General features: G+C 39.2%; 5 protein-coding genes and 2 long non-coding RNA genes across 8 annotated transcripts; 4 read left to right on the top strand and 3 right to left on the bottom strand.

Annotated features, from left to right (window-relative positions):
* Positions 1 to 36: 36 nt before the first annotated feature.
* On the top strand, positions 37 to 2,830 carry LOC135793247 (uncharacterized). Its single transcript, XM_065304131.1, has 5 exons — positions 37 to 809; positions 869 to 1,111; positions 1,172 to 1,435; positions 1,628 to 1,958; positions 2,024 to 2,830. The coding sequence occupies exons 1-5, from the start codon at positions 224 to 226 to the stop codon at positions 2,706 to 2,708; spliced, it is 2,109 nt and encodes a 702-aa protein (XP_065160203.1). The 5' UTR covers positions 37 to 223; the 3' UTR covers positions 2,709 to 2,830.
* LOC135793257 (uncharacterized) lies at positions 2,724 to 3,771 on the bottom strand. Its single transcript, XR_010548590.1, has 2 exons — positions 3,209 to 3,771; positions 2,724 to 3,149 (listed from the first exon to the last, which is right to left on the bottom strand). It is a non-coding gene; the product is annotated as an uncharacterized lncRNA (long non-coding RNA).
* A 24-nt stretch (positions 3,772 to 3,795) lies between these two features.
* On the top strand, positions 3,796 to 4,919 carry LOC135793254 (enkurin). Its single transcript, XM_065304139.1, has 3 exons — positions 3,796 to 3,835; positions 3,936 to 4,617; positions 4,672 to 4,919. The coding sequence occupies exons 2-3, from the start codon at positions 3,982 to 3,984 to the stop codon at positions 4,876 to 4,878; spliced, it is 843 nt and encodes a 280-aa protein (XP_065160211.1). The 5' UTR covers positions 3,796 to 3,835; positions 3,936 to 3,981; the 3' UTR covers positions 4,879 to 4,919.
* Positions 4,920 to 5,400: 481 nt separating this feature from the next.
* Positions 5,401 to 7,796, top strand: LOC135793250 (WW domain-binding protein 11). The gene is made up of 4 exons (XM_065304134.1): positions 5,401 to 6,054; positions 6,124 to 6,249; positions 6,309 to 6,406; positions 6,469 to 7,796. The coding sequence occupies exons 1-4, from the start codon at positions 5,991 to 5,993 to the stop codon at positions 7,567 to 7,569; spliced, it is 1,389 nt and encodes a 462-aa protein (XP_065160206.1). The 5' UTR covers positions 5,401 to 5,990; the 3' UTR covers positions 7,570 to 7,796.
* On the bottom strand, positions 6,253 to 10,375 carry LOC135793252 (arf-GAP with dual PH domain-containing protein 1-like). Of its 2 annotated transcripts, none has more exons than XM_065304137.1 (5): positions 9,891 to 10,375; positions 9,312 to 9,537; positions 8,662 to 9,248; positions 8,412 to 8,603; positions 6,253 to 6,349 (listed from the first exon to the last, which is right to left on the bottom strand). In XM_065304137.1, the coding sequence occupies exons 1-5, from the start codon at positions 9,970 to 9,972 to the stop codon at positions 6,336 to 6,338; spliced, it is 1,101 nt and encodes a 366-aa protein (XP_065160209.1). In that variant the 5' UTR covers positions 9,973 to 10,375; the 3' UTR covers positions 6,253 to 6,335. The 2 variants fall into 2 exon arrangements, with proteins under 2 accessions (XP_065160209.1, XP_065160208.1); XM_065304136.1 differs by lacking the exon at positions 6,253 to 6,349 and adding an exon at positions 7,627 to 7,969 and having other exon boundaries at positions 9,891 to 10,374.
* An 897-nt stretch (positions 10,376 to 11,272) lies between these two features.
* LOC135793255 (uncharacterized) lies at positions 11,273 to 11,885 on the bottom strand. Its single transcript, XR_010548589.1, has 2 exons — positions 11,749 to 11,885; positions 11,273 to 11,524 (listed from the first exon to the last, which is right to left on the bottom strand). It is a non-coding gene; the product is annotated as an uncharacterized lncRNA (long non-coding RNA).
* A 389-nt stretch (positions 11,886 to 12,274) lies between these two features.
* Positions 12,275 to 16,829, top strand: LOC135793249 (sphingosine kinase 1-like). The gene is made up of 2 exons (XM_065304133.1): positions 12,275 to 12,982; positions 14,923 to 16,829. The coding sequence occupies exons 1-2, from the start codon at positions 12,275 to 12,277 to the stop codon at positions 15,955 to 15,957; spliced, it is 1,743 nt and encodes a 580-aa protein (XP_065160205.1). The 3' UTR covers positions 15,958 to 16,829.
* The last annotated feature ends 2,298 nt before the right edge of the window (positions 16,830 to 19,127 follow it).

Raw genomic sequence — 19,127 nt, 5'->3', positions numbered from 1 at the left:
CCAAGTGATGAATAATTTTTTTGTTATTAGATTAAACTCTGTTTTCTTGTTGACTGCATAGTGAAATGTAACATGAATTTTGATGAATTCTATGGAAAACAATTAATAACATAACCAAATTGTTTTCTTCAGAAACCTTATGAGTAGTATAAATAATTTTGTGTTGTATGATTTATAAACATATTATAAATTAAAAGTTGAATGTACAAGATACTAAATCAAAATGATTGGTAATTTGAAGTTTATTGATTTTTATGAGTATAATTTTGAACCGTTATCAAAGTTTTGTGTGCAAATAAGTGAACATCTCACAGCAATATCAACAAATGAAGGAGTCTTACTTATGAAGGTGCATCCAGACTTGAGCCAAGAAGGAAATGGTGTTAATCACTACAAATTATTAATTAAACCATCCACATATATGCTAATGGATCACCTTGAAATTGATCTGACTGGATATATTTATGATTTGCCTCAAGATTGTTTGTATAATTGTCTGCTTCAAAACAATATTTCTGGAAGTTTACCTCACCTTAAAAAGAAAAACTTCTATATGAGCAAATTTAGCTTAGGTCCAAGAGAATTGATAGGTGAAGAATGTGTTGTTGCAACTATCACTGATGCATCCTCAGTAGATATTTATGCTAAAATTTGTCATATTATTGGTTTGACCAAGTTTGAGCGTATTCTGAATGTAAATGACTTACATATCAAGAAATTTAAGTACAGATGGAAGGGTTTGACTGACAAATCAGCTGAAGAGTCACAGGAAGAACTAATGCATAGATTGGCAATGCATTCAGCAACAGGTGAATAATTTCATTCTTTTAATACATGTGTTAAAGACAAATTAAAATTTTATTTTCAGCTGTGTGTTGGACTCATATGCTAAAGGATACAAAACGAGTTCATGACAAAAAGGACAATAGTGAAACATTAGAGTATTGTTGCTTAATTGTTGCCTATGCTGATGGTAATATTGTATTTTGGCAATTAAAACAGAGTCCTGTAGAAGATTACGAAAATATAACATTATTCTTTATGTATGAATATCAATCAAATATGAAAAATATTACTCAATTGTCTTGGCATTCATTAAATGGAAACTCAGGTAATGCAATTTAATATATTATTTATTGCTTATTCTTGATAATCTGGTGAATAATTACAGGATTATTAATCATTGGCGACAAGAGTGGCAAATCAATAGTTGTTTCAATGCAAAATTTAATTCCAAATTATTGTAAAAATGGCGAAGCAATTATTTTAACCGATTCAACAGATATATCAGTTGAATATATTGATGCAGAAGTCAAAGACAATTACTTCATTATTTATATTGTTCAACAATCTCATGTTTTAATATTTTCTTTGAATAAGGATGGTGAAATATGCCAAAGAATGGATTATAACTGCTCAAATCTAAACATCACTGGTATGTGAACACATTTTAAATATGTTATAAATATAAGTGTCGTTGCAAGAAAGGTTAAATTCCCTTACCTAGTATATAACCTAAATCCAAGCGACTTTGTAACCTAACTTTTACATTACTAATTTAAAGATTCTCTAATTTTTTATAAATATATATTTGAAAAGTAATCATTTTAATAGCAATGTTTTTAAGGATTCCAAAAGACATTAGGTGGTTCAATAATTTTATCTGCAGTCACTGGTGCCATAATTGAAATTAAAACGTCAATAATTGAAAACAAGCTGAAGTTTGAAAAGCGGCAAATATATTTGGACATGGATTGGGCGAAGAATATACTCCTAGGTTTTGCGCTTAGTAAAAACAATGTTATTCTATCACTAGTTACTCGACATATAGGATACCATTACAAGGGACCATTGATGATGAAGATTTTTAACTTTTCTAACAATGAGACACAAGCGCTGTCAGCGTTCATGAAGTTGGATCGAATTTATGATGGACTGGATTTATTAGAACTGCTAAAGTACGTGTTAATTGCCTATAACATAATTATTTTGATTACATTAAATATTAACGAAATATTTTCAGAATTAGATCCGTTGAGAATAAAGTAATAATTGGAAACGAATTTCCGGCAGATATGGATTACGACAATTTAACACTAGCAGAGCTTAAAAAGTATCTATGCATTGCGAAAATATCGGAAATAGTTTCGAATCAAGTCGACTCAATCACCCAATACAATATTAAGCAAGCATCGGATATAACCATGATGATATATACACAGTTGTGTATGTATTTACTTGGTGAGATTGTCAAAGAATTGAAATCCAAGGGGGCTGTTTCTGTCTACAAACAGGAAGTCGGCCATATTTGCTATACGCATTTGAAAGATATTGTGATATCAGACTTTTTGCATGTGCATAATCTCAAGAAAAATTATGTAAATGTAATTATAAAGTTGTTGCATGAATGCACTGGCTTAAATTTGCAGGAAGATATGCTATGCAAAATTTGTGAGCAACCATTCGTTGGATTGTCGTGCCCTTCGCGGCATGCCGACAGCAGATGTTCTTTTTCAATGGTGCAAATTACATACCCAAAGTTAAAATGTCCTTTATGCGGATCTTATGTAGCTGAGGAGGCAGTGGCGTTTAGTAAAAACTTGAGTTGCACCATGTGTGACTCACCGCTGGAAACTATAGTTGGAAAAGTACAACAACCATTCGAATTTAAACAATTTTGTAAGGATGATTGCCTAAGTAATGTGTGATGATAAAGGTTCGTGTATTGTAAATAATTTTATTTTTCAATTTATACACAATTATAGTTGAATTCTGGATTATTGTTATAACAGTTAATGTTATAGTTATTGTTAAAATTACTGAAATGAAACTGTTGGTAGTATGATTCCTGATAACTTTTCCATTGGGCAAAGCGTTCGTAGTCATGATGCAGCCAGTAACTATTGTACAAATCCGACACAGCGCAGGATGAATTGTTTGCCAAAGAGTTAAGCAACAGATTAGCAGTGGCTTGACTCAGATCTTTGCTCAGAGTTTGCAGGTAACGATCGGTGTCCATGGATTTTCCTTCTTGTAGTGTTTGTGACATGGCCGATATGTAATTGCAAGCGAGGCGTATTGTTTCAATTTTTGAAAGTTTCTGCGGTGCTGAGTGCAAGTCTGTTTGGACGTTCTGTACCGGAATATGCCTATTAATTTAATCATATTAGTTTCAGCATACAAGCGATTTAATCAAATTAATACTTACTTTCTTAAAATATCCATTGCGGCATTTAAGTCGTGCATACGATTTCTTTCTCTTGCATTGGCGCGCGAACGACGTAATTTTGAATATGTATTCTTTTTCGTAAACACTTTCTTGTTTTCGTTTTTCATTGTTGAATCTTTTGCTTCTTGTATTTCGAATATATGCAATGAAATGAGAGCATGATGCGAATTGATGAGCTTTTATAGATTTTTCGACTCTCATGTCAAATTAGATAATTTATCAGAAGACTAAATGAATATTTGCATTATGATTTTCCGTGTCAACCATGTATGGAAATCTGAAATTTTTATTTTTCCATAACATCGTTTGATTATGCGTCGTGCGATACGCCCGAATTGGTGCGATAATGAGTTTAGCGAGTTTTTGTTTGTTATTCTCATGGATGTTAAGCCGCCATATGTTATACCGTTGGTGATAAGTGAGGCAATGTCAATTTGCCGGGCCAAAATCAAGCAAACGCCGTTAATTAATAGGCTTTTCCGCAGTTTAGCATGTATTGTATTATGATAGTTTATCATTACACGTGCAGGCACACGTGACCGCGACAAATATAAACATGACGGCCGCCATGATTACTGATAGCGCACGGTAACTAAGTAACTAGAGGTGGGTTTTGTAAACTTGATCAATAAAATTTGTTTGAATATTGTCATGGTAATCTTTGCCTTCGTTCATTCTTGACATTTCTGTTTTTTTCAATATACAGGTCAAAGGACTTTATTTTTTTCAGCAACTTCTAATCTGTATTAATCATGTCTGTGGTCCTAATCAGTCATCATGATGAAACAATCTACGACATCAACAAAACAACAAAAGGTGATGTTGCCTTGCAGGATTCTCGTTTCACTCGACCTTCTACAACAAATTTAAAGAAGACTGTTCTGCAAGAGCTTGAAAAACAAAAACGTAAACGAAAAGCGTTTGGAATAATGGGACGCCCGAAACAACCCTTGCCTGATCCAAAATCTTTTCTGAAGAAACACACTGGCAAGGTGTTTGCTGTCGATCCTAAAGATCGGGAAATAGGAAAGGTTAATTTTCCAAAAAAGGAAGCAGTACCGAAGACTGTTTGCGCTGTATACGAACAAATGCACAAATTGCATCACAATAAGAAAAATTTTGTACACGAAAATGTGAAGAAAGCGCTGGAGATGAAACCGAAAGTTCCAATTCGCAAAGAAATAACGGATGTGAAAAGTCATGGCTTTAAAATTGTACCCAAGGAACCGGAGCAAGTGTCGAATAAGATCTTCGCCAAAATTCCTCGCTATTTGGATGCAATGATAAAGCAACGACAGGCTGAGATTGAAGCTGAGAATGAGTTAAAAGGAATTGTCAAACAAAAGTGTACTTATATTACCCGGGATGAACGCAAGATATTACTAGAAGTGAGTATACTATTGAAAAACTTAAACAATGAAGCAATAATACTGTTTGAACAGGGCTTGAAGAAAAACTGGGATGAATTGCAACGTGTCTATCAAGGTTTGCCAATATTAACAGATACAATTCCAAAGAAAACTCGCAAACGTGAATTGGAAAACCAGCTGCTCCAGCTGGAAAAAGATATTGTTCTAATCGAACGACATCCTTTTATTTATGTTTATAACGATGATGAAGAAATTCAGAAGGATAGCAACAATTTTTAAGGTATACTATCTTGCATCAATAATAAATTATTTCAACCGCACTCAATGCAATTCAATTTTCGCAGAATTAGTATCAAAAATATATTAACAATTATAATATAAATTATTATGTATTAAATTATGAAAATATAAATATAAAAATTACTCTTTTCTTGAAATTTTAAACTTAAACTAGTTCTAAAATCATCCAGAGAATAAATATAATCAGTCCAATACCAACAGCTACCATGAATGTGGTCCTATTACTTTTTCTCATGTTTTTTAGAATTGTTTTATTAGTTGCTAATAATTTTTCCACTTCAGAAAGCTCTTGCATTAGCTTTTCTTTTCTTTCTGAGGTAATATTTTTGTTATTTATCTTGGCTTCCAGTTGATAAACACGTTCATAACAAACGCTGATTGCCTCTTCAACTTTTCTAATCTGAAATATGAATGAATGGTATTAAATGCTATTTGCAATAAGTTTGTATCACTAGTTACTTACCTCTTGCATGATGGAACCTCGATTTTTCTCACTCATGTTTGTAATTTTATCACATAAAGTTTCAATTATAAAATATCACAATATTGGATTAAACTTTGCAGTTACTTTAACTCAGGTTTACGAGAAATTGATTGTTTGGCAGTGCAGTTGGAAAGTTGGAATGTTTATTCCGTTTAGTCATAAGTGAAACGTGAAACAAAACCAGTCGTACGTGGAATGTAATGGAGGGTACACGACAGCTCGCCGCGAGACGTTTCTCCGCGAGACTTTTCTGCGTGGTTGAGTTTCGCCGTGGACAGGAATAAAATGCGTATAAATGAAATTAACCCAAAGCTTTATCTCTAAGCGTTCATTTCTTACGTGTGGTGAATTAAAAGCTTGGCGCATCAAACATGATTATGGCTTGCGCGACTACCTGGGTTAAGTTAGTGTTATATTCACGTAACAGATGGCAATATACCACAAACAAGCTTGAGATTTTGACAACAAGCAGACCAGATTCTAACCTAAATGATTGAATGGGTGCTACTGGTACATTTGTTGATCAGATTTAAAAATGAATTAAAGCCCAAAGGCTTTATAAATTTAATTTAATTTGATTTTAATAATATTGTTCAATAATTCAAAAATGGGGCGACGTTCGATAAACACCACCAAGAGTGGTAAATACATGAATCCAACTGACCAAGCTCGTAAGTTACTCAAACACACTACCTAATTACTAAATGCATATTTAACTAATTTATTGTATTGAAATATAGGTAAGGAGGCGAGAAAACAAGAGCTAAAGAAAAATAAAAAACAAAGGCAACTTGTTAGAGCTGCTGTCTTAAAAGGCAAAGATCCACACCAACTCATTGAGGAACTTGAGAAAATTGACCAAATGGGTATAGAATCTAATAATTTTTTATTAATTCCCAATAAAATTGATTTCACACTCTTACAGAATATAATGTTGCACAACCCTCACCACTTAATGAAAAGGTGCTGAAAGACAAACGGAAAAAATTAAGAGAGACACTAGAAAGAGTACTTAGTATGTATGTAAGTATCAATAAGTTATAACAGAATGGTCATATATGAACATGAGATGATTGAATTTGCAGGGTAAAGATGATCCAGATAAATATAATGATCTTAAAAGGCGACAAATGGACTATGAACACAAAAGAAATCAGATAGTCAGTTTCTATGAGTCAGTAAAGCATGCTCAGCAGGTCACTGTGGATGAAATTCCCTTACCACAACTGCCACAACAACCAGCACCACCACCATCGCTGCAAATTCCCTTGCCATCAGAAATAAAAAAGCAAGAGCACACAATTTATTCAATTGCAACAGCTCTCAAGCTGCAAGCACTAGGCCAGCCAATAATGGATCCACCAGGCTGTCCACCTGGCCCACCACCAGAAATTGACAGTGATGGTGAAGTTGTTGAAAGGATACAAGATCAAAGTGATGCCAATCTCTCAGACGAATATGACTCGGAAGAAGAACACGCTGATGAGGAAATATCAAAGCCCACATCACTCCAACAAAAAATGGTGGCCATATCCGGACAAAACGTTGATGATTTCATGAAAGAAATGGAGCAAGTCACACAAAAGAAATTAGACGAGTCGAAGATCCCCGACGCTCCCATATCAGTCCTTCCTCCGTCGGTGATTCCCGATGCAGCTGTCATGCCGAACATTAAATCACTTATTGGACCTCCACCGACGATATTCCCGATGAGAGTGCCACCGGGTCCACCACCTGGAAGGCCATTAATGCCGCCCGGACCCCCGCCGGGTTTGCCACCGCCACGGATGCCAATTCGAATGGGTGGCATGGGCGGTGGGCCCAGAATGCTGCGAATACCAGGACCTCCACCTAATATGCCGCACTCGGGTATGATACCCAATCCTAACGTCCTATCAGCCGGTCCACAACTCGTTCATCGATCGGACAACCCGGCTGCCAAGCAGGGAGCAACAATAAGCGCCAAGCCACAGATAAGAAACCTCAGCGCCGACGTGACACGATTTGTGCCTTCCACGCTGAGGGTTAAACGTGATGATAAAAAACCCATGCCCACTAGGAGGGCATTGTTACACGAGGTGAAACAGAAAGATTTGATGATCAAACAAAATCACCCGCCAATTAACCAGGTTACCAAAGACGACGCATATATGCAGTTTATGAGGGAGATGCAAGGATTGCTGTAGACATGAATCAGGACACAACGTTTCACTTAATGTACTACATTGATGAAGACAACCACGATCAGATGATGATTTAATAATCATAATACAGTACATAGAGTACATGATAATTAAATTAGGTTTTGAGTATTAAAAAAGTTGCCGTGTTTTATAATTATGAACTATTTCATTCATCATCGATTGCAATAAATACAGAGACTAGGCAAAGTGATGATGACATTTCCATGTAACTTTCGTTTGTTTTTTAAATTCTTACACCCTTAATGCATTTATGCGCTTAATTCTTGCGTTTTTTTTTTTTTATTTTGTCGTGCTTGATATGTTGAGAGACACTACCGTTGTGAGAATATTGCGTTTGTAATTGAGTTCGTATTTGCTCGCTTTCTTACTAATCTCGCAGATACTGCAAAACATTAACAAGTTGGTTAGACAACAGAGAACGGCCACAGGAACGATGACTCCCCGCACATATTGCAAGCAATCACAAGCAGTGCACTAATGCAAGCAAGCAGAATAAATTACTTAAATTACGGAAGCATTATATACATACGTTATTATCTAATCTGTGCAAAATAAAAACTAGTAGTTGTTCTACAAGCAGAAAAGCACACGTGGTGCGCAGTGCGTCAAAATAAAGTATTGTTAGTTGGAGCAAGCATTAAGAACGATTAAAGTGAGAAGTACTAGGCCCGGCACACTAGTAAATTATTTCATAACGGCTTCATTGTGCCGGACCTGAATGCAATAAAGGAAACCAAGCAAGGCGATGTGCTATGAAGGTAAGAGATGGGAAAATATCGAGTAGAATAAGCTACTTTTACTAAATCGCTTGCGGTTGAACTTACTCGTGAAGTCTTGGGGCGTCAAGGGCTGATCTAAAACGTGTTTGATCGCCTGAATCCATTGATCTCGGTCGTCTTCGGCCAGCGCTGATAAATTGTAAACGCGATCGGGTGTGGTTAGTGTGAAATTGAAGCCCTGATGGTCTTTCACTCTTAAACTTCCTATTCGAATTGCATACCCATCAAGTGAATGTCCTGAAATTTTAATTAACATATAAATTAGTGCAATACGTGTAGTTTAGAAAAAACCTACCTAAAAATATTTCGCCCTTTGGATGTGGGTCTAGTGGCTCGTCGTGATACATCAGTTTTCTATGATCTAGCGTAAACCACCGCTTCTTGTAGCCGTCACTAGGCCGCGGACCAGTCTTGTACAGCCAGCCCTCCTTTGCAAAGTCGTCCTCCAGACGCTCGACCAGCTCAGACTCGATGGCGGTAGGATAGGCAAGTTGCAACCGATGCAATTTGGCGCACCGAATAGCCATGTACCAATTGACAATCACCTCGGGATTCTCATGATACAAATAGATGTGTCTGGTTGTGCCGTCTTTCAGGAACGATAGTTGCAACGAGTTCGGATACCCGATCTTCTCCGGTGCTAATACTATGTTTGTCTCAGACACGTGCAGAATTGCCTTCGGCTGGCCATTGTCGCGAACATAGTATTTCAAGGTGTTCTCAGACTCGTTTAGGACAAACTTTCGGTTCTGAAAGCGACTATCTTCTTTTCCGCGCTTCATCAGGAAGCCTTCCATTGTGCCACTCGCGTACGCGAGTCTCTCCGGATGCGAGAATTCTTCGCGATCGTATTTTGCTCGTATCCATTGCTCAAGTAATACTCTGAAATAATATGTGCATGCATTTAAATTGTGTGATTGTGATATTTAGGAATTAATCACTCACTGTGGATCATTTTCTTTTGGTCGTCGGTAATAGGGTGGAACACGTTCCTCATATTTCTGTTTGGCATACAAATTGCCAACCTCCTTCATTCTATCAACCTGTGAATCCTCCCATCTGTCCAGTTTTAGATGTTTTACTTTGCTGATGTGGGCACCCATGCTTCGGTGCACTCCACAGCATCTCTTGCATATGAAAATGCCAATGTTATATGAAGCCCATTCTGTGTCTACAATTATTCACTTAATTAATGACTCTGGTATGATACACAATTGCAGCCAGCTATACAGCAGCTGTGAGTAATTAAAGTATGAACGCATAGTTTCCGATAAAACGATCTCAATTACAACCTTAATTGTAACAAAACAAAGTTTAACTTTGCATTTGTTTACCCAGCTTGGTAAACAATAACTACATTTTCAGTTTATTGCAAGAATAACACAACAACATGCTTTTGCGTTGTGGCATTGTCAAGTAATTGATCAGGCGTTCTTGAGAAGCACTTAAGTGAGAATAATAACGATTTAAGGAGGCAATACACGAGTAACAAGTATCATCTGCGTCTCCGCGCTCGCAACTCACCTCGACTGGAGCAATCCGCGCACACATTGTTCCCGGGCTGCTTCTGCAACTCGATGAGTACTTTTTCGTTGCGATCAGTCATCGTGACAGGCTCGCTGGGCCGCGCGACGATGCGAATCTTCACGTAGTAAGTTTATAAACAACGCACCAACACCCGTTGTCGTCCATTTTTAAAATGTCGTGGTCACATCACATTGCTACTTACACCAGCGCACGCATTACACCATTACAACATCCGTGTGGGGGACGTGGGCTGCGCGCGCCTGTGTGTGTATGTGTGTTACTTCCAATCTACTTTGACAGCAAACAAACGCGACGTACTGAGGCAGTCAACACACAAACATCAATATTTGTTTACCGGTCTTATCAAGATTATCATTGATTTGCTACCGTTTTATAAAACACGATTATGTTCACTGCTGCAGTCTATTGATGCGGCTGAGTTCTCTCCGAGAGAAATTACGGCGTTTACGCACATGCTGTCAAAAACAAACAATTCAAAATGGTTGATTTCGCCTCCCGCAAGAGTTCAAACGGTTCAAACTCGTGTACCATCTGGCTACACATATATCTTGTCATATCGCGGTTTGATTTGTTGTTTTAACGCACTGATCCATCGAAATATTGTTAGTTGGGCCTTTCAACTGCTAATAATTCAATCTGTTGTCCATAGTTGTGTCGTTACTGCAAGCGTATTGTAGTAACATTAAATATTAGTGTTTTTTAGGTTAGTATTTAAAACATTGGCAAAACTGTTCTATTACATATTATTCATATAATATGCTTTAGGATTTGAAAACTGAATTAATTAAATGATTATTCTTACATTGTGATCATAATTTAAAAAATATTAGGTTTATTTATTTCCTAAAATAGTAATTACATAGTGTACATAAATTTTACCAGCAGGATGTGGGTGAAAGCAAAAGTAAACCCGAAAATTCCAACAAATTCGATAGTAATGCTTCACTGCTATTAGTTTGTGATGTAAATACTTTTCTGTAAATTCCCAGTTTCATTAATGCTTCCACAATTTAATTCTCAATAATTCTGTCCAATATATTTTTCAATTGGTTCATATTTCCACTCAGTGTCTTTTAAATATTCTAACTCTTTCCTCAGAGTCTTCATTCTGTTCTGATGCATTTCATTTACAGCTTGCTGAGCATTTGATGTGAGGCTCTGCTGGAACTTTGTTTGGTTCTTTAAAGTTGCTAGTGTGGAGTCCGAAGTTAAAGCCTCAGTAACGCCGGGAGATTTCAAAACAGCCATTGGTAAATTGATTGACGACATTGTTCTGTCCTTCAAAACCAGATAAAATCAGAATATTAAAGGATGTTTAACTATTACTAGACAAAGAGGTTAGGTACAATTAATAGGAATTTAAACGCAATAAATATCGTTTAATAAAACTGATTCACATTCTTTCGATTATAGATTTAAAGTTAAATGTACTTTATTAAATACGTACCACTTTAAATAATATTCTGATTGATGATATTTGTATTGATGCAATCGACCAGATTTAACTGTTTTGATCAGTTCGTGTATATTGGGTTGCAGAGATTAGAGATGTAGAATTAAGTTATTCCCGAAATACCGGGCCACTCATTTTATCAACATGAACATTTTACCTGAAAGACGTAATCGCAAGTAAGTTAGTATAGTATTACGATGAGTAACTTTATGGATATGTTAATATAAAGAGATAATGCGTTATCTGCAAATTGAAGTAAGTAGTATAAACGATGTTAACTTTATTGCACTGTATGATTAGTCGCATTGACGTATTGTTACAGTTAATACATACGTGTATCTAGTATACTACATAAATGAAACTAACTAAACCAATACAAACTGCTTTTTTTAAGTGCTGTCACATGAATCAACGTCTGACTTTAATTATCTCCATTCGACAAGCTTCATAACTTTATCGAGTTTTTTTTTTTCGTTGTTGATTGAAAGCGCACTATGCTAACACATTCGAAATGTTTGGACGAGAACATTGATAGCAACTGTATCAAAGCGATCAGACCGCAATACGCCAGTAAACGTCAGTCGGTCTTGCACAGTCGAGCACAGGTGTATCACATGCGACATCACTACGTGCTTGTACGCCCGAGCGCACGGTCGGGATGGAATATCGCCGCGGCTCGCACTAAACACCACAGCGCCGCTTATTCAAGTGTTATGTCGCCTGTGATTGTGATAAATTAATCAAACGCGCTTCATCGCCACGCTCGCCACCTCCTAGCGCTCCGACGAGACCGTCGAGGTCCAGTATCCATGGTAACATCACTCGGAAGCACTAGTCCAGCACAACGCGTAAATAATAAATAATCCTAAACGAGAATCAAAACCAACATACCCACCTAGAATCAAATATGAGTGATATTCATCGACAATTGAATGACTCCAATCCGAATCGAATCATACTCGAGGAAACGTTTTACGTGCTCACGAAGAAAAACTCGACATTTCGAGTGCGCCTCACGCGGCAAGGATTGATCCTGGTCAAGGAGAGCGAAACGCAGACGAAGGAGACGGTCATCCCGATCAAAGATATCATCGGCTGCAGATGTTTGCGCAGCAAGAAGGAGCGCTCCTGTTCCTGCCAGTCACTGCCGCGGAGTTCACTCAACGTCGTCGACGAGAACTCCGGGGAGCAGGACGACAGCGATATAAGCGCCTATCTGTATGTCTACGCCTACATCCTGCAATACAACAAGGATGTGCCCGTGAAACGCGAACGCACAATTATCACGCTGCGGTTTCGCTCCTTCGATAAATACGAGGATAATAACAAAGAAGCGCAAAAGTGGCGTCTGGTGATCAAGATGCTTATTCGTGGTGAGAATCCCAATCCGAGCCTGAATTCATTCGGCTGTAAAATCAAGGACGAGCGAAAACTACTCGTGCTTTGCAATCCAAAGAGCGGCCCCGGTAAAGGACGCTCGATATTCCTGCAGAAGATTGCGCCTGTGCTGCTGGAAGCCGAGATCCCGTACGATTTACACATCACGAAATATGCGAATTATGCGCGTGAATTTGTCCGTCAGTCGAATATTTTCAACTGGAGCGCGATCGTGTTGGTATGTACCTGTTATTGTTGTTTAAGAATTCAATTGTTTGTAAAAAAATATTGCGGTTGGTTGCGTGATTTCCACATGGGAATTTACAACTTCTAGTGTTTTTTTTTCAACCTCTGTTTGAAAAAACAATAATTTATGTACTCCTCAAATTGCCTAGGAAAAAGTCGATTGAGTGTAATTTGAGTTGTCTCGTAATCGTTTTATGTCAGCAAATAGCCATAATTAATTTATGATAACATGAACTTAGTGCCAACTTTACAGTGCGCGAGTGTAATAGTCGAAAACAAACGAAACTGTATGTTTATGACATCGTCTGCGTTTAAATAACGCATTTGCAAGCAAACGATAATAAAGTAATGTGAGTTACATCGCGCATTGGGTAACTTTCACCCAAACGAAACCGACAAGTAAAGCATAAAACTTGTTTGTCGATACATGCAAGTATAGTGTGTAATTAAGACAGACACAAACACACAACGATACGAGAGATATGAGTGTTTTTAATACGCGAATTGCACGCGTTTCTCATGCGAGCGCCAATTCGAACCAAGGATATTTCACTTATTAATTGCCAGCCTTAAGCCGGGTCCAATATATAATTAGCGCTACGCATTGTCGACAATCATTGTTTGTAATAACCATGTATCGGCATTACTTATTTGGGGACAACACATTTTCATTCAAAGGTCGTTTGATTGCGATGCTTTTAAATTTATGCGTGCATTTCAATTTCAATGGATTTAAAACCCGGAAAATTTAACGCTTTTGGTGGTTGCATTAAAAAAGCGTTGATAATTTATCATGTACCGTTATTGTATCGAGCGCGGTCGTGTTGTTACGTAGCGTACTTTTTGTAAGTTTTTGTTTTTTGACCAGTGATGTGAGTAGCGAGTTCAACGATTATTTGAACAAGTGATAAGAAATATTCGACGGGGAATAATAAGATAAGCGCAAACCGTTCGAAAGACAGATTCGAGTATATTTGGTTTACTCAGTGCACATTTTCAGATTTTATTTTTGCTTTGATTTTGATTTTTAGTAATGCAATCACGCAAAACTGAAATGTTAGGTATTAAATATGAATACCGTCGTGCATGTTAATGTTGAAATTTTAAACGCCGGTATAATTTGCGTTTGTTAAAAACTTGCAGTGAAGTTATTTTTTCTATAGGTAATTTCGGTACATACGAGTAATTTTTATGACGCGATAATATTTCCCGCATGTAATGCTTTATCAGCTTATCCTACTCATATATACACGAATATTTAAGCAAGCAGATCATTTAACTCAAATTTGGACATTGGAAAATTACAAAAAACAACTTTTGCCGGCACTGTCCCTAAAATTGGGAGCGGTTCTGTCGCCATCACAGCCAGGTGTTACTAATTCTCACTTGCTGTGTTTGTTTGTAATATATATTTTACTGGCTTCGTAAAATGCTTTCCTGAGTTATACTTTTGCTGCTTTGCTTATGACCATCATAAAATTAAATCATCTCTTCTCAATTTGTCAATTTATATTTGTCAAACAATAAGATAAAGCAAAATGACAGCATGAGCATAACAATTATTACGATAGTGCGTAAATCGTATTATTCGAGGTGTGCGTTCCGCCCCAGTGCGTAAAAAATACTATTTCAGCGTTGCCAATGACAACAAACGAATATCAAGTACCTCGTGGCATATTTTTTGTTTATCTTTAGTTACCGAAGGCCACCTGCGACTTTGTTCCCTCGCACTATTGTATCCAATCAACCTACCTGTACACGAAACGCTCTATGCCCTTTGCTGTATCCTTTGCAATTCAAATATAATAAGCCCGAAATATGCAAATTCATGTAAATGGAAAGTGTGTTATCATTTACTTAAATATTCTATGTAATTATCAATTGAGTATGTTTGTTACCTGTTAGTGATAGTAAAATGAATTTAATTTTCAGGTGGGAGGTGATGGGATCATTTTCGAAGCAATCAACGGCCTCTTCGAGCGTTTCGATTGGGAAGAAGCTGTGCGAACAATTCCACTAGGTGTGATACCGGGCGGTTCCGGCAATGGTCTTGCACGTAGCATCGCTCACAATGTAGGCGAACCATATACGACAAATACAACACTACCATCGGCGCTGTCGCTTGTCCGCAATACCCGTACTTTAATGGATCTCGTGCGAGTGGAGACCACCTCGCAAATACTGTTCTCTTTCCTCTCCGTGGGCTGGGGTTTCCTCTCTGATATCGATATCGAAAGCGAGAAGCTGCGAATTCTTGGTGGGCAACGCTTTACCATCTGGAGTCTGGCGCGATTGATTGGTTTACGCAGCTATGGCGGCCGAGTGTGGTACCTACCCGCCACAAATACCCCGGTGCACAATACCCATGACGTCAAGAAACCTGACAACATCGAAATACCAACCGAGATGAACCTGGAGACACAAACAGGCCGTCAACGCGTCGATTCCTGGTACAGCGCCGCCTCGAAACGCAGCGCGTATTTCTCCGCGACGACGAACAGCAGTTATCAATCCACTGCGGATAGCGGCCCTGATGAAAATCACAAAAACAACGTGCGAATGTACGGCCCACCGTCGCAACTGCCTTGCCTGAACGCGCCGCCGCCGTCGAACTGGCAGTGCATGGAGGGTCGCTTCATTATGGTACATGCGTCTTATCCGAGCCATCTGGGCGAAGACTGTCTGTTCGTACCAGAGGCCAAGCTCAACGATGGCATCATCTGGCTGGTGATCATCAAAGCAGACGCTACGCGCTCACAAGTATTTCATTTCCTTCTGGGTCTCAGCGATGGCACACACATGAATACCGATTGTGGGGACGCTATCCAAATGCTGCCCACTCGCGCCTTTCGCATTGAGCCTGACATGCACGAAAAGGGCTACATGACTGTAGATGGTGAGCACGTCGAGTACGGCCCGATCCAAGGCGAAATATTCCCCGGGCTGGCCTCGGTGTTGGTTCCCTGATACGAGGAGAGCCTGCAAAATGTCTCCAAAAAACTATCCAATCTAGTATTATCGTCAATGGAACCAGTATTAATTAATTTCCATGATATTTTAAATCAACATTCCAGACAATTACTGCAAAGCAATTAATTAATATCTAGGTAACAATACGCTACAATCAAAGATTGAAGCGCCGTTTTATATGAGAGCTGATTTATAGAAATTTATATATATGCGACACGGTTGCAAATTGTTTATGTTGCTGTAGGAAATTTAGTCGTTTGCATTAAGACCTAAGAATTGCACTCATCAAAAAGTGCTGCAGGTCACCCACCAAAGTAATATGAGAATGTTTAAAATTAGACTCGCAGTACGTATGAAACAAAATGTTGATTCCTACCGATCAGCGTTGAGCACAAATTTGAGCCGCTGAGTTATCGACAGCTGCAAATGTATATATGAATTTGAAATTTGTTATGTTGTGAGAGTTTTGAGATACATACATAAACAATCATCGCATAGCATATGAGATATCGCAAAGGGAACGTGAATGTGGAGCGGTATAAACCAATTTTACTTCGAGCTGTGATAATACGAAGAATTAAGTACATATTGTTATTTTTATTTGTATATAGGTCGATAGAAATTGCGGAGCTTTATATATATACAAATATGTTGAAATCATACGAAACCAGAGCATTTATAACTTAATTTTAGTAGTACAGTGAGCACAAACATAGAAAATTCGTTAAAAATTTCTGGACAAAATTGCATTTATGAATGTTGAAGTCCTTTGTTCGATTTTTATCGTTTTAAGTAATTTCGTATGAGTCAAATTAATTAACTATTCGTAGACGCAACAAATTACAATAATCAATTCCGATAGATTTTAATCAACTTTGTTTCCTATAACTTTTTAGTAACTCAGCAGCAGCGAATAATCATTTCATTTACCTAGACTGAACATGATTTATATCCGTCACATGCTGCGACTTGTTCCTCTTTGTTAATTCAATCTCAAATTGTATACTTCTGATGTTTCGCTTTCGTCACATATCTCCCTATGACAGGGCCAAACTAACTTGACTGTCATCATTGTCTTTTCGCCAGAACTTGGGTTTGTTCAAAGACTTGAGTAAAAATGATGAAATCAATCAAACTGTATTTACATATTTTAATTCCATTTGTTAGCGAAATGCGTAACGTAGGCAACCAACAACACAACATACATTACATTATTTTTCCCGCGCAAGACCGGCGCACTGCGTGCGCCCGGTGCAGTAGCTAAGTACAAGCAGAGCGCAGCAGACGCAGATTAAGAGACGCCTTATTCAATAAACGCTATTCAACATTCTTTTACAATTACAAGTGCTCATTGTTTCATGCTTATCTTTTATCACCTGCCCTCACAAGTGCCACACCTAACATCTCAGAAGTGGGATGAACAGGTAAGACGTGAGACTTGAGCATTATTGAGAGCATCCTGCGCGAGGCAGCCTAGTTTTTTCCGCGCCAACGGAAATCTTGGAGGTTAGAACACGTGCCGAAGGGGGCACAACGGAACGCACGAGTAACGGCCAACGTCCCGGCCAACGACGATTCGCGCGAGTATCCCCGAGAAGCCGAAAGACGTTCTACATCCACGATGGGCGATGATGGAAACGAAGCTGGTGCGTCGCAACAACCGATGCCACCACAACCTGGCACGGACGCCGCCACCCTGGCCGGCGTGATGCAAATGTTCAATACGTTAATGCAGTCGATGGCAATGGCGCAGCGCCCATCGCCACCGGCCACCACCTACCATAGTGCACCGGGTGCACAGTCCGGACTTACGACGTTCGACGCGAAGACGAGTGCCTCAGAGTGGTTGGCATCGCTACGCCGCCAATGCCAACTACATCAGTGGAACGACGCGTACGCGCTAGAGGTTGTGCGAACGCATCTCGCTGGAGGACCCGCCGTATGGTTCCAGGATCTGCAGGGCGTGCACACGTTAGTCGATTTTGAAGCCGCCTTCACCAACACCTTCATCCAACAAGACAGTTTTGCTACTCGTTGGAAGCGGATGGAAAGTTATGTACAATCCAAAGACCTTGATATTACTGATTACTTTTACAACAAACTTCATTTATGTGCAGGGTTGGAATTGAGCCTGGAGGAGAAGAAGGAACAACTGCTTATTGGGCTGTATGATAAGCAGCTGTGCACAGCCATGATGGCACAACGTCACGCCGACACCAACAGTCTGTACCATGACTTGCTGAGTTATTTGCGTGTGCACAAGGCTCGTGAGGAGCGCTTGTTTCCTTCTCCCAGGAGTCAATCAACCCATGCACCACGTGTGATGGATTCCTATGGTGCGCCCATGAAGAAACCATCAGAAGTAGGGCGGTCCGCAACCCCAGCACCGCCACAGCCGACTACAAGTCGAGTCATGAAATGCTTCAACTGCAACAAGGAGGGACACCTCGCCAGAGATTGCCCTATCCCACCAAAACCACGCGGACTATCCAAGCCCGAAACCCGTCCAGCGGAGACAGCCGCAAAGAGTAATGGACAAGTAAAGATCATTACTTCGCAAGACAATGATGGTGTGCTCAAATACTTGAAGCCAATCACATGCAACGGAATGGCGTTCCAGAGCTTGATTGATCCAGGAAGTTCGGAGTGCACCCTGAAGGCGTCGCAAGCCATCGCCGCAGGCTTTACCATTCAGCGCAAGGAGACCTTGCTGAAGGCATTTGGTCCCGCAAACCATGTTGTCAAATCTCCCGGATTTGTCACGGCGGATGTTGCCATCGATGGTGTGGTTCTCTCAGAAATAGTCTTTAGCATCGTTCCGGACGACGTTCAGAGCGTGGACGCCATCATCGGTCGACCATTCACCGAGAACCCGTCTATCGTCTACATGCGCATTGATGACGACCTGATATTTACGTACCGTAGTGATGATCCGTTCTCTGCTTTGGAAGTCGAGGCGAAGAAGCGCGCGTCAAATCGAGTGACGACGGAAGCGAACATTCCACCACGTTCCGTAAACCTGGTAGAGGTTGTCTCAGGTACGGAAACGCATGCTTTTCCACTGATCAATTGGGCGGTTGAGCCCACTCATGTATCTCAGAACACGAGTCTGTTTCGGGGCGAGGTACTGAATTTGGAGCAAGCTGAGCCCCGCCAGCAACCCATTC

Source organism: Atheta coriaria, unplaced genomic scaffold (assembly GCF_025399875.1).
Source record: "Atheta coriaria isolate IRGN ID8LTWV9N9 unplaced genomic scaffold, Caltech_Dcor_3.1 hic_scaffold_6_pilon, whole genome shotgun sequence".
NCBI classification, from domain to species: Eukaryota; Metazoa; Arthropoda; class Insecta; order Coleoptera; family Staphylinidae; genus Dalotia; species Dalotia coriaria.
This window is presented reverse-complemented; position numbering and strand designations above follow the sequence as displayed.

Excerpts from the sequence above, each read along its gene's own strand:
- LOC135793250 (XM_065304134.1), top strand. The coding sequence starts at position 5,991 with ATGGGGCGACGTTCGATAAACACCACCAAGAGTGGTAAATACATGAAT. Across the intron at positions 6,055-6,123 it reads GAATCCAACTGACCAAGCTC|GTAAGGAGGCGAGAAAACAA; the intron begins GTAAGTTACTCA and ends ATTGAAATATAG. Across the intron at positions 6,407-6,468 it reads AAAGAGTACTTAGTATGTAT|GGTAAAGATGATCCAGATAA; the intron begins GTAAGTATCAAT and ends TTGAATTTGCAG.
- LOC135793254 (XM_065304139.1), top strand. The coding sequence starts at position 3,982 with ATGTCTGTGGTCCTAATCAGTCATCATGATGAAACAATCTACGACATC. Across the intron at positions 4,618-4,671 it reads AACGCAAGATATTACTAGAA|GGCTTGAAGAAAAACTGGGA; the intron begins GTGAGTATACTA and ends CTGTTTGAACAG.
- LOC135793247 (XM_065304131.1), top strand. The coding sequence starts at position 224 with ATGATTGGTAATTTGAAGTTTATTGATTTTTATGAGTATAATTTTGAA. Across the intron at positions 1,112-1,171 it reads TTCATTAAATGGAAACTCAG|GATTATTAATCATTGGCGAC; the intron begins GTAATGCAATTT and ends GAATAATTACAG. Across the intron at positions 1,959-2,023 it reads GATTTATTAGAACTGCTAAA|AATTAGATCCGTTGAGAATA; the intron begins GTACGTGTTAAT and ends AAATATTTTCAG.
- LOC135793252 (XM_065304136.1), bottom strand. The coding sequence starts at position 9,972 with ATGACTGATCGCAACGAAAAAGTACTCATCGAGTTGCAGAAGCAGCCC. Across the intron at positions 8,604-8,661 it reads AAAGGGCGAAATATTTTTAG|GACATTCACTTGATGGGTAT; the intron begins GTAGGTTTTTTC and ends TTAAAATTTCAG. Across the intron at positions 7,970-8,411 it reads GACGCCCCAAGACTTCACGA|TATCTGCGAGATTAGTAAGA; the intron begins GTAAGTTCAACC and ends AATGTTTTGCAG.
- LOC135793249 (XM_065304133.1), top strand. The coding sequence starts at position 12,275 with ATGAGTGATATTCATCGACAATTGAATGACTCCAATCCGAATCGAATC. Across the intron at positions 12,983-14,922 it reads ACTGGAGCGCGATCGTGTTG|GTGGGAGGTGATGGGATCAT; the intron begins GTATGTACCTGT and ends TTTAATTTTCAG.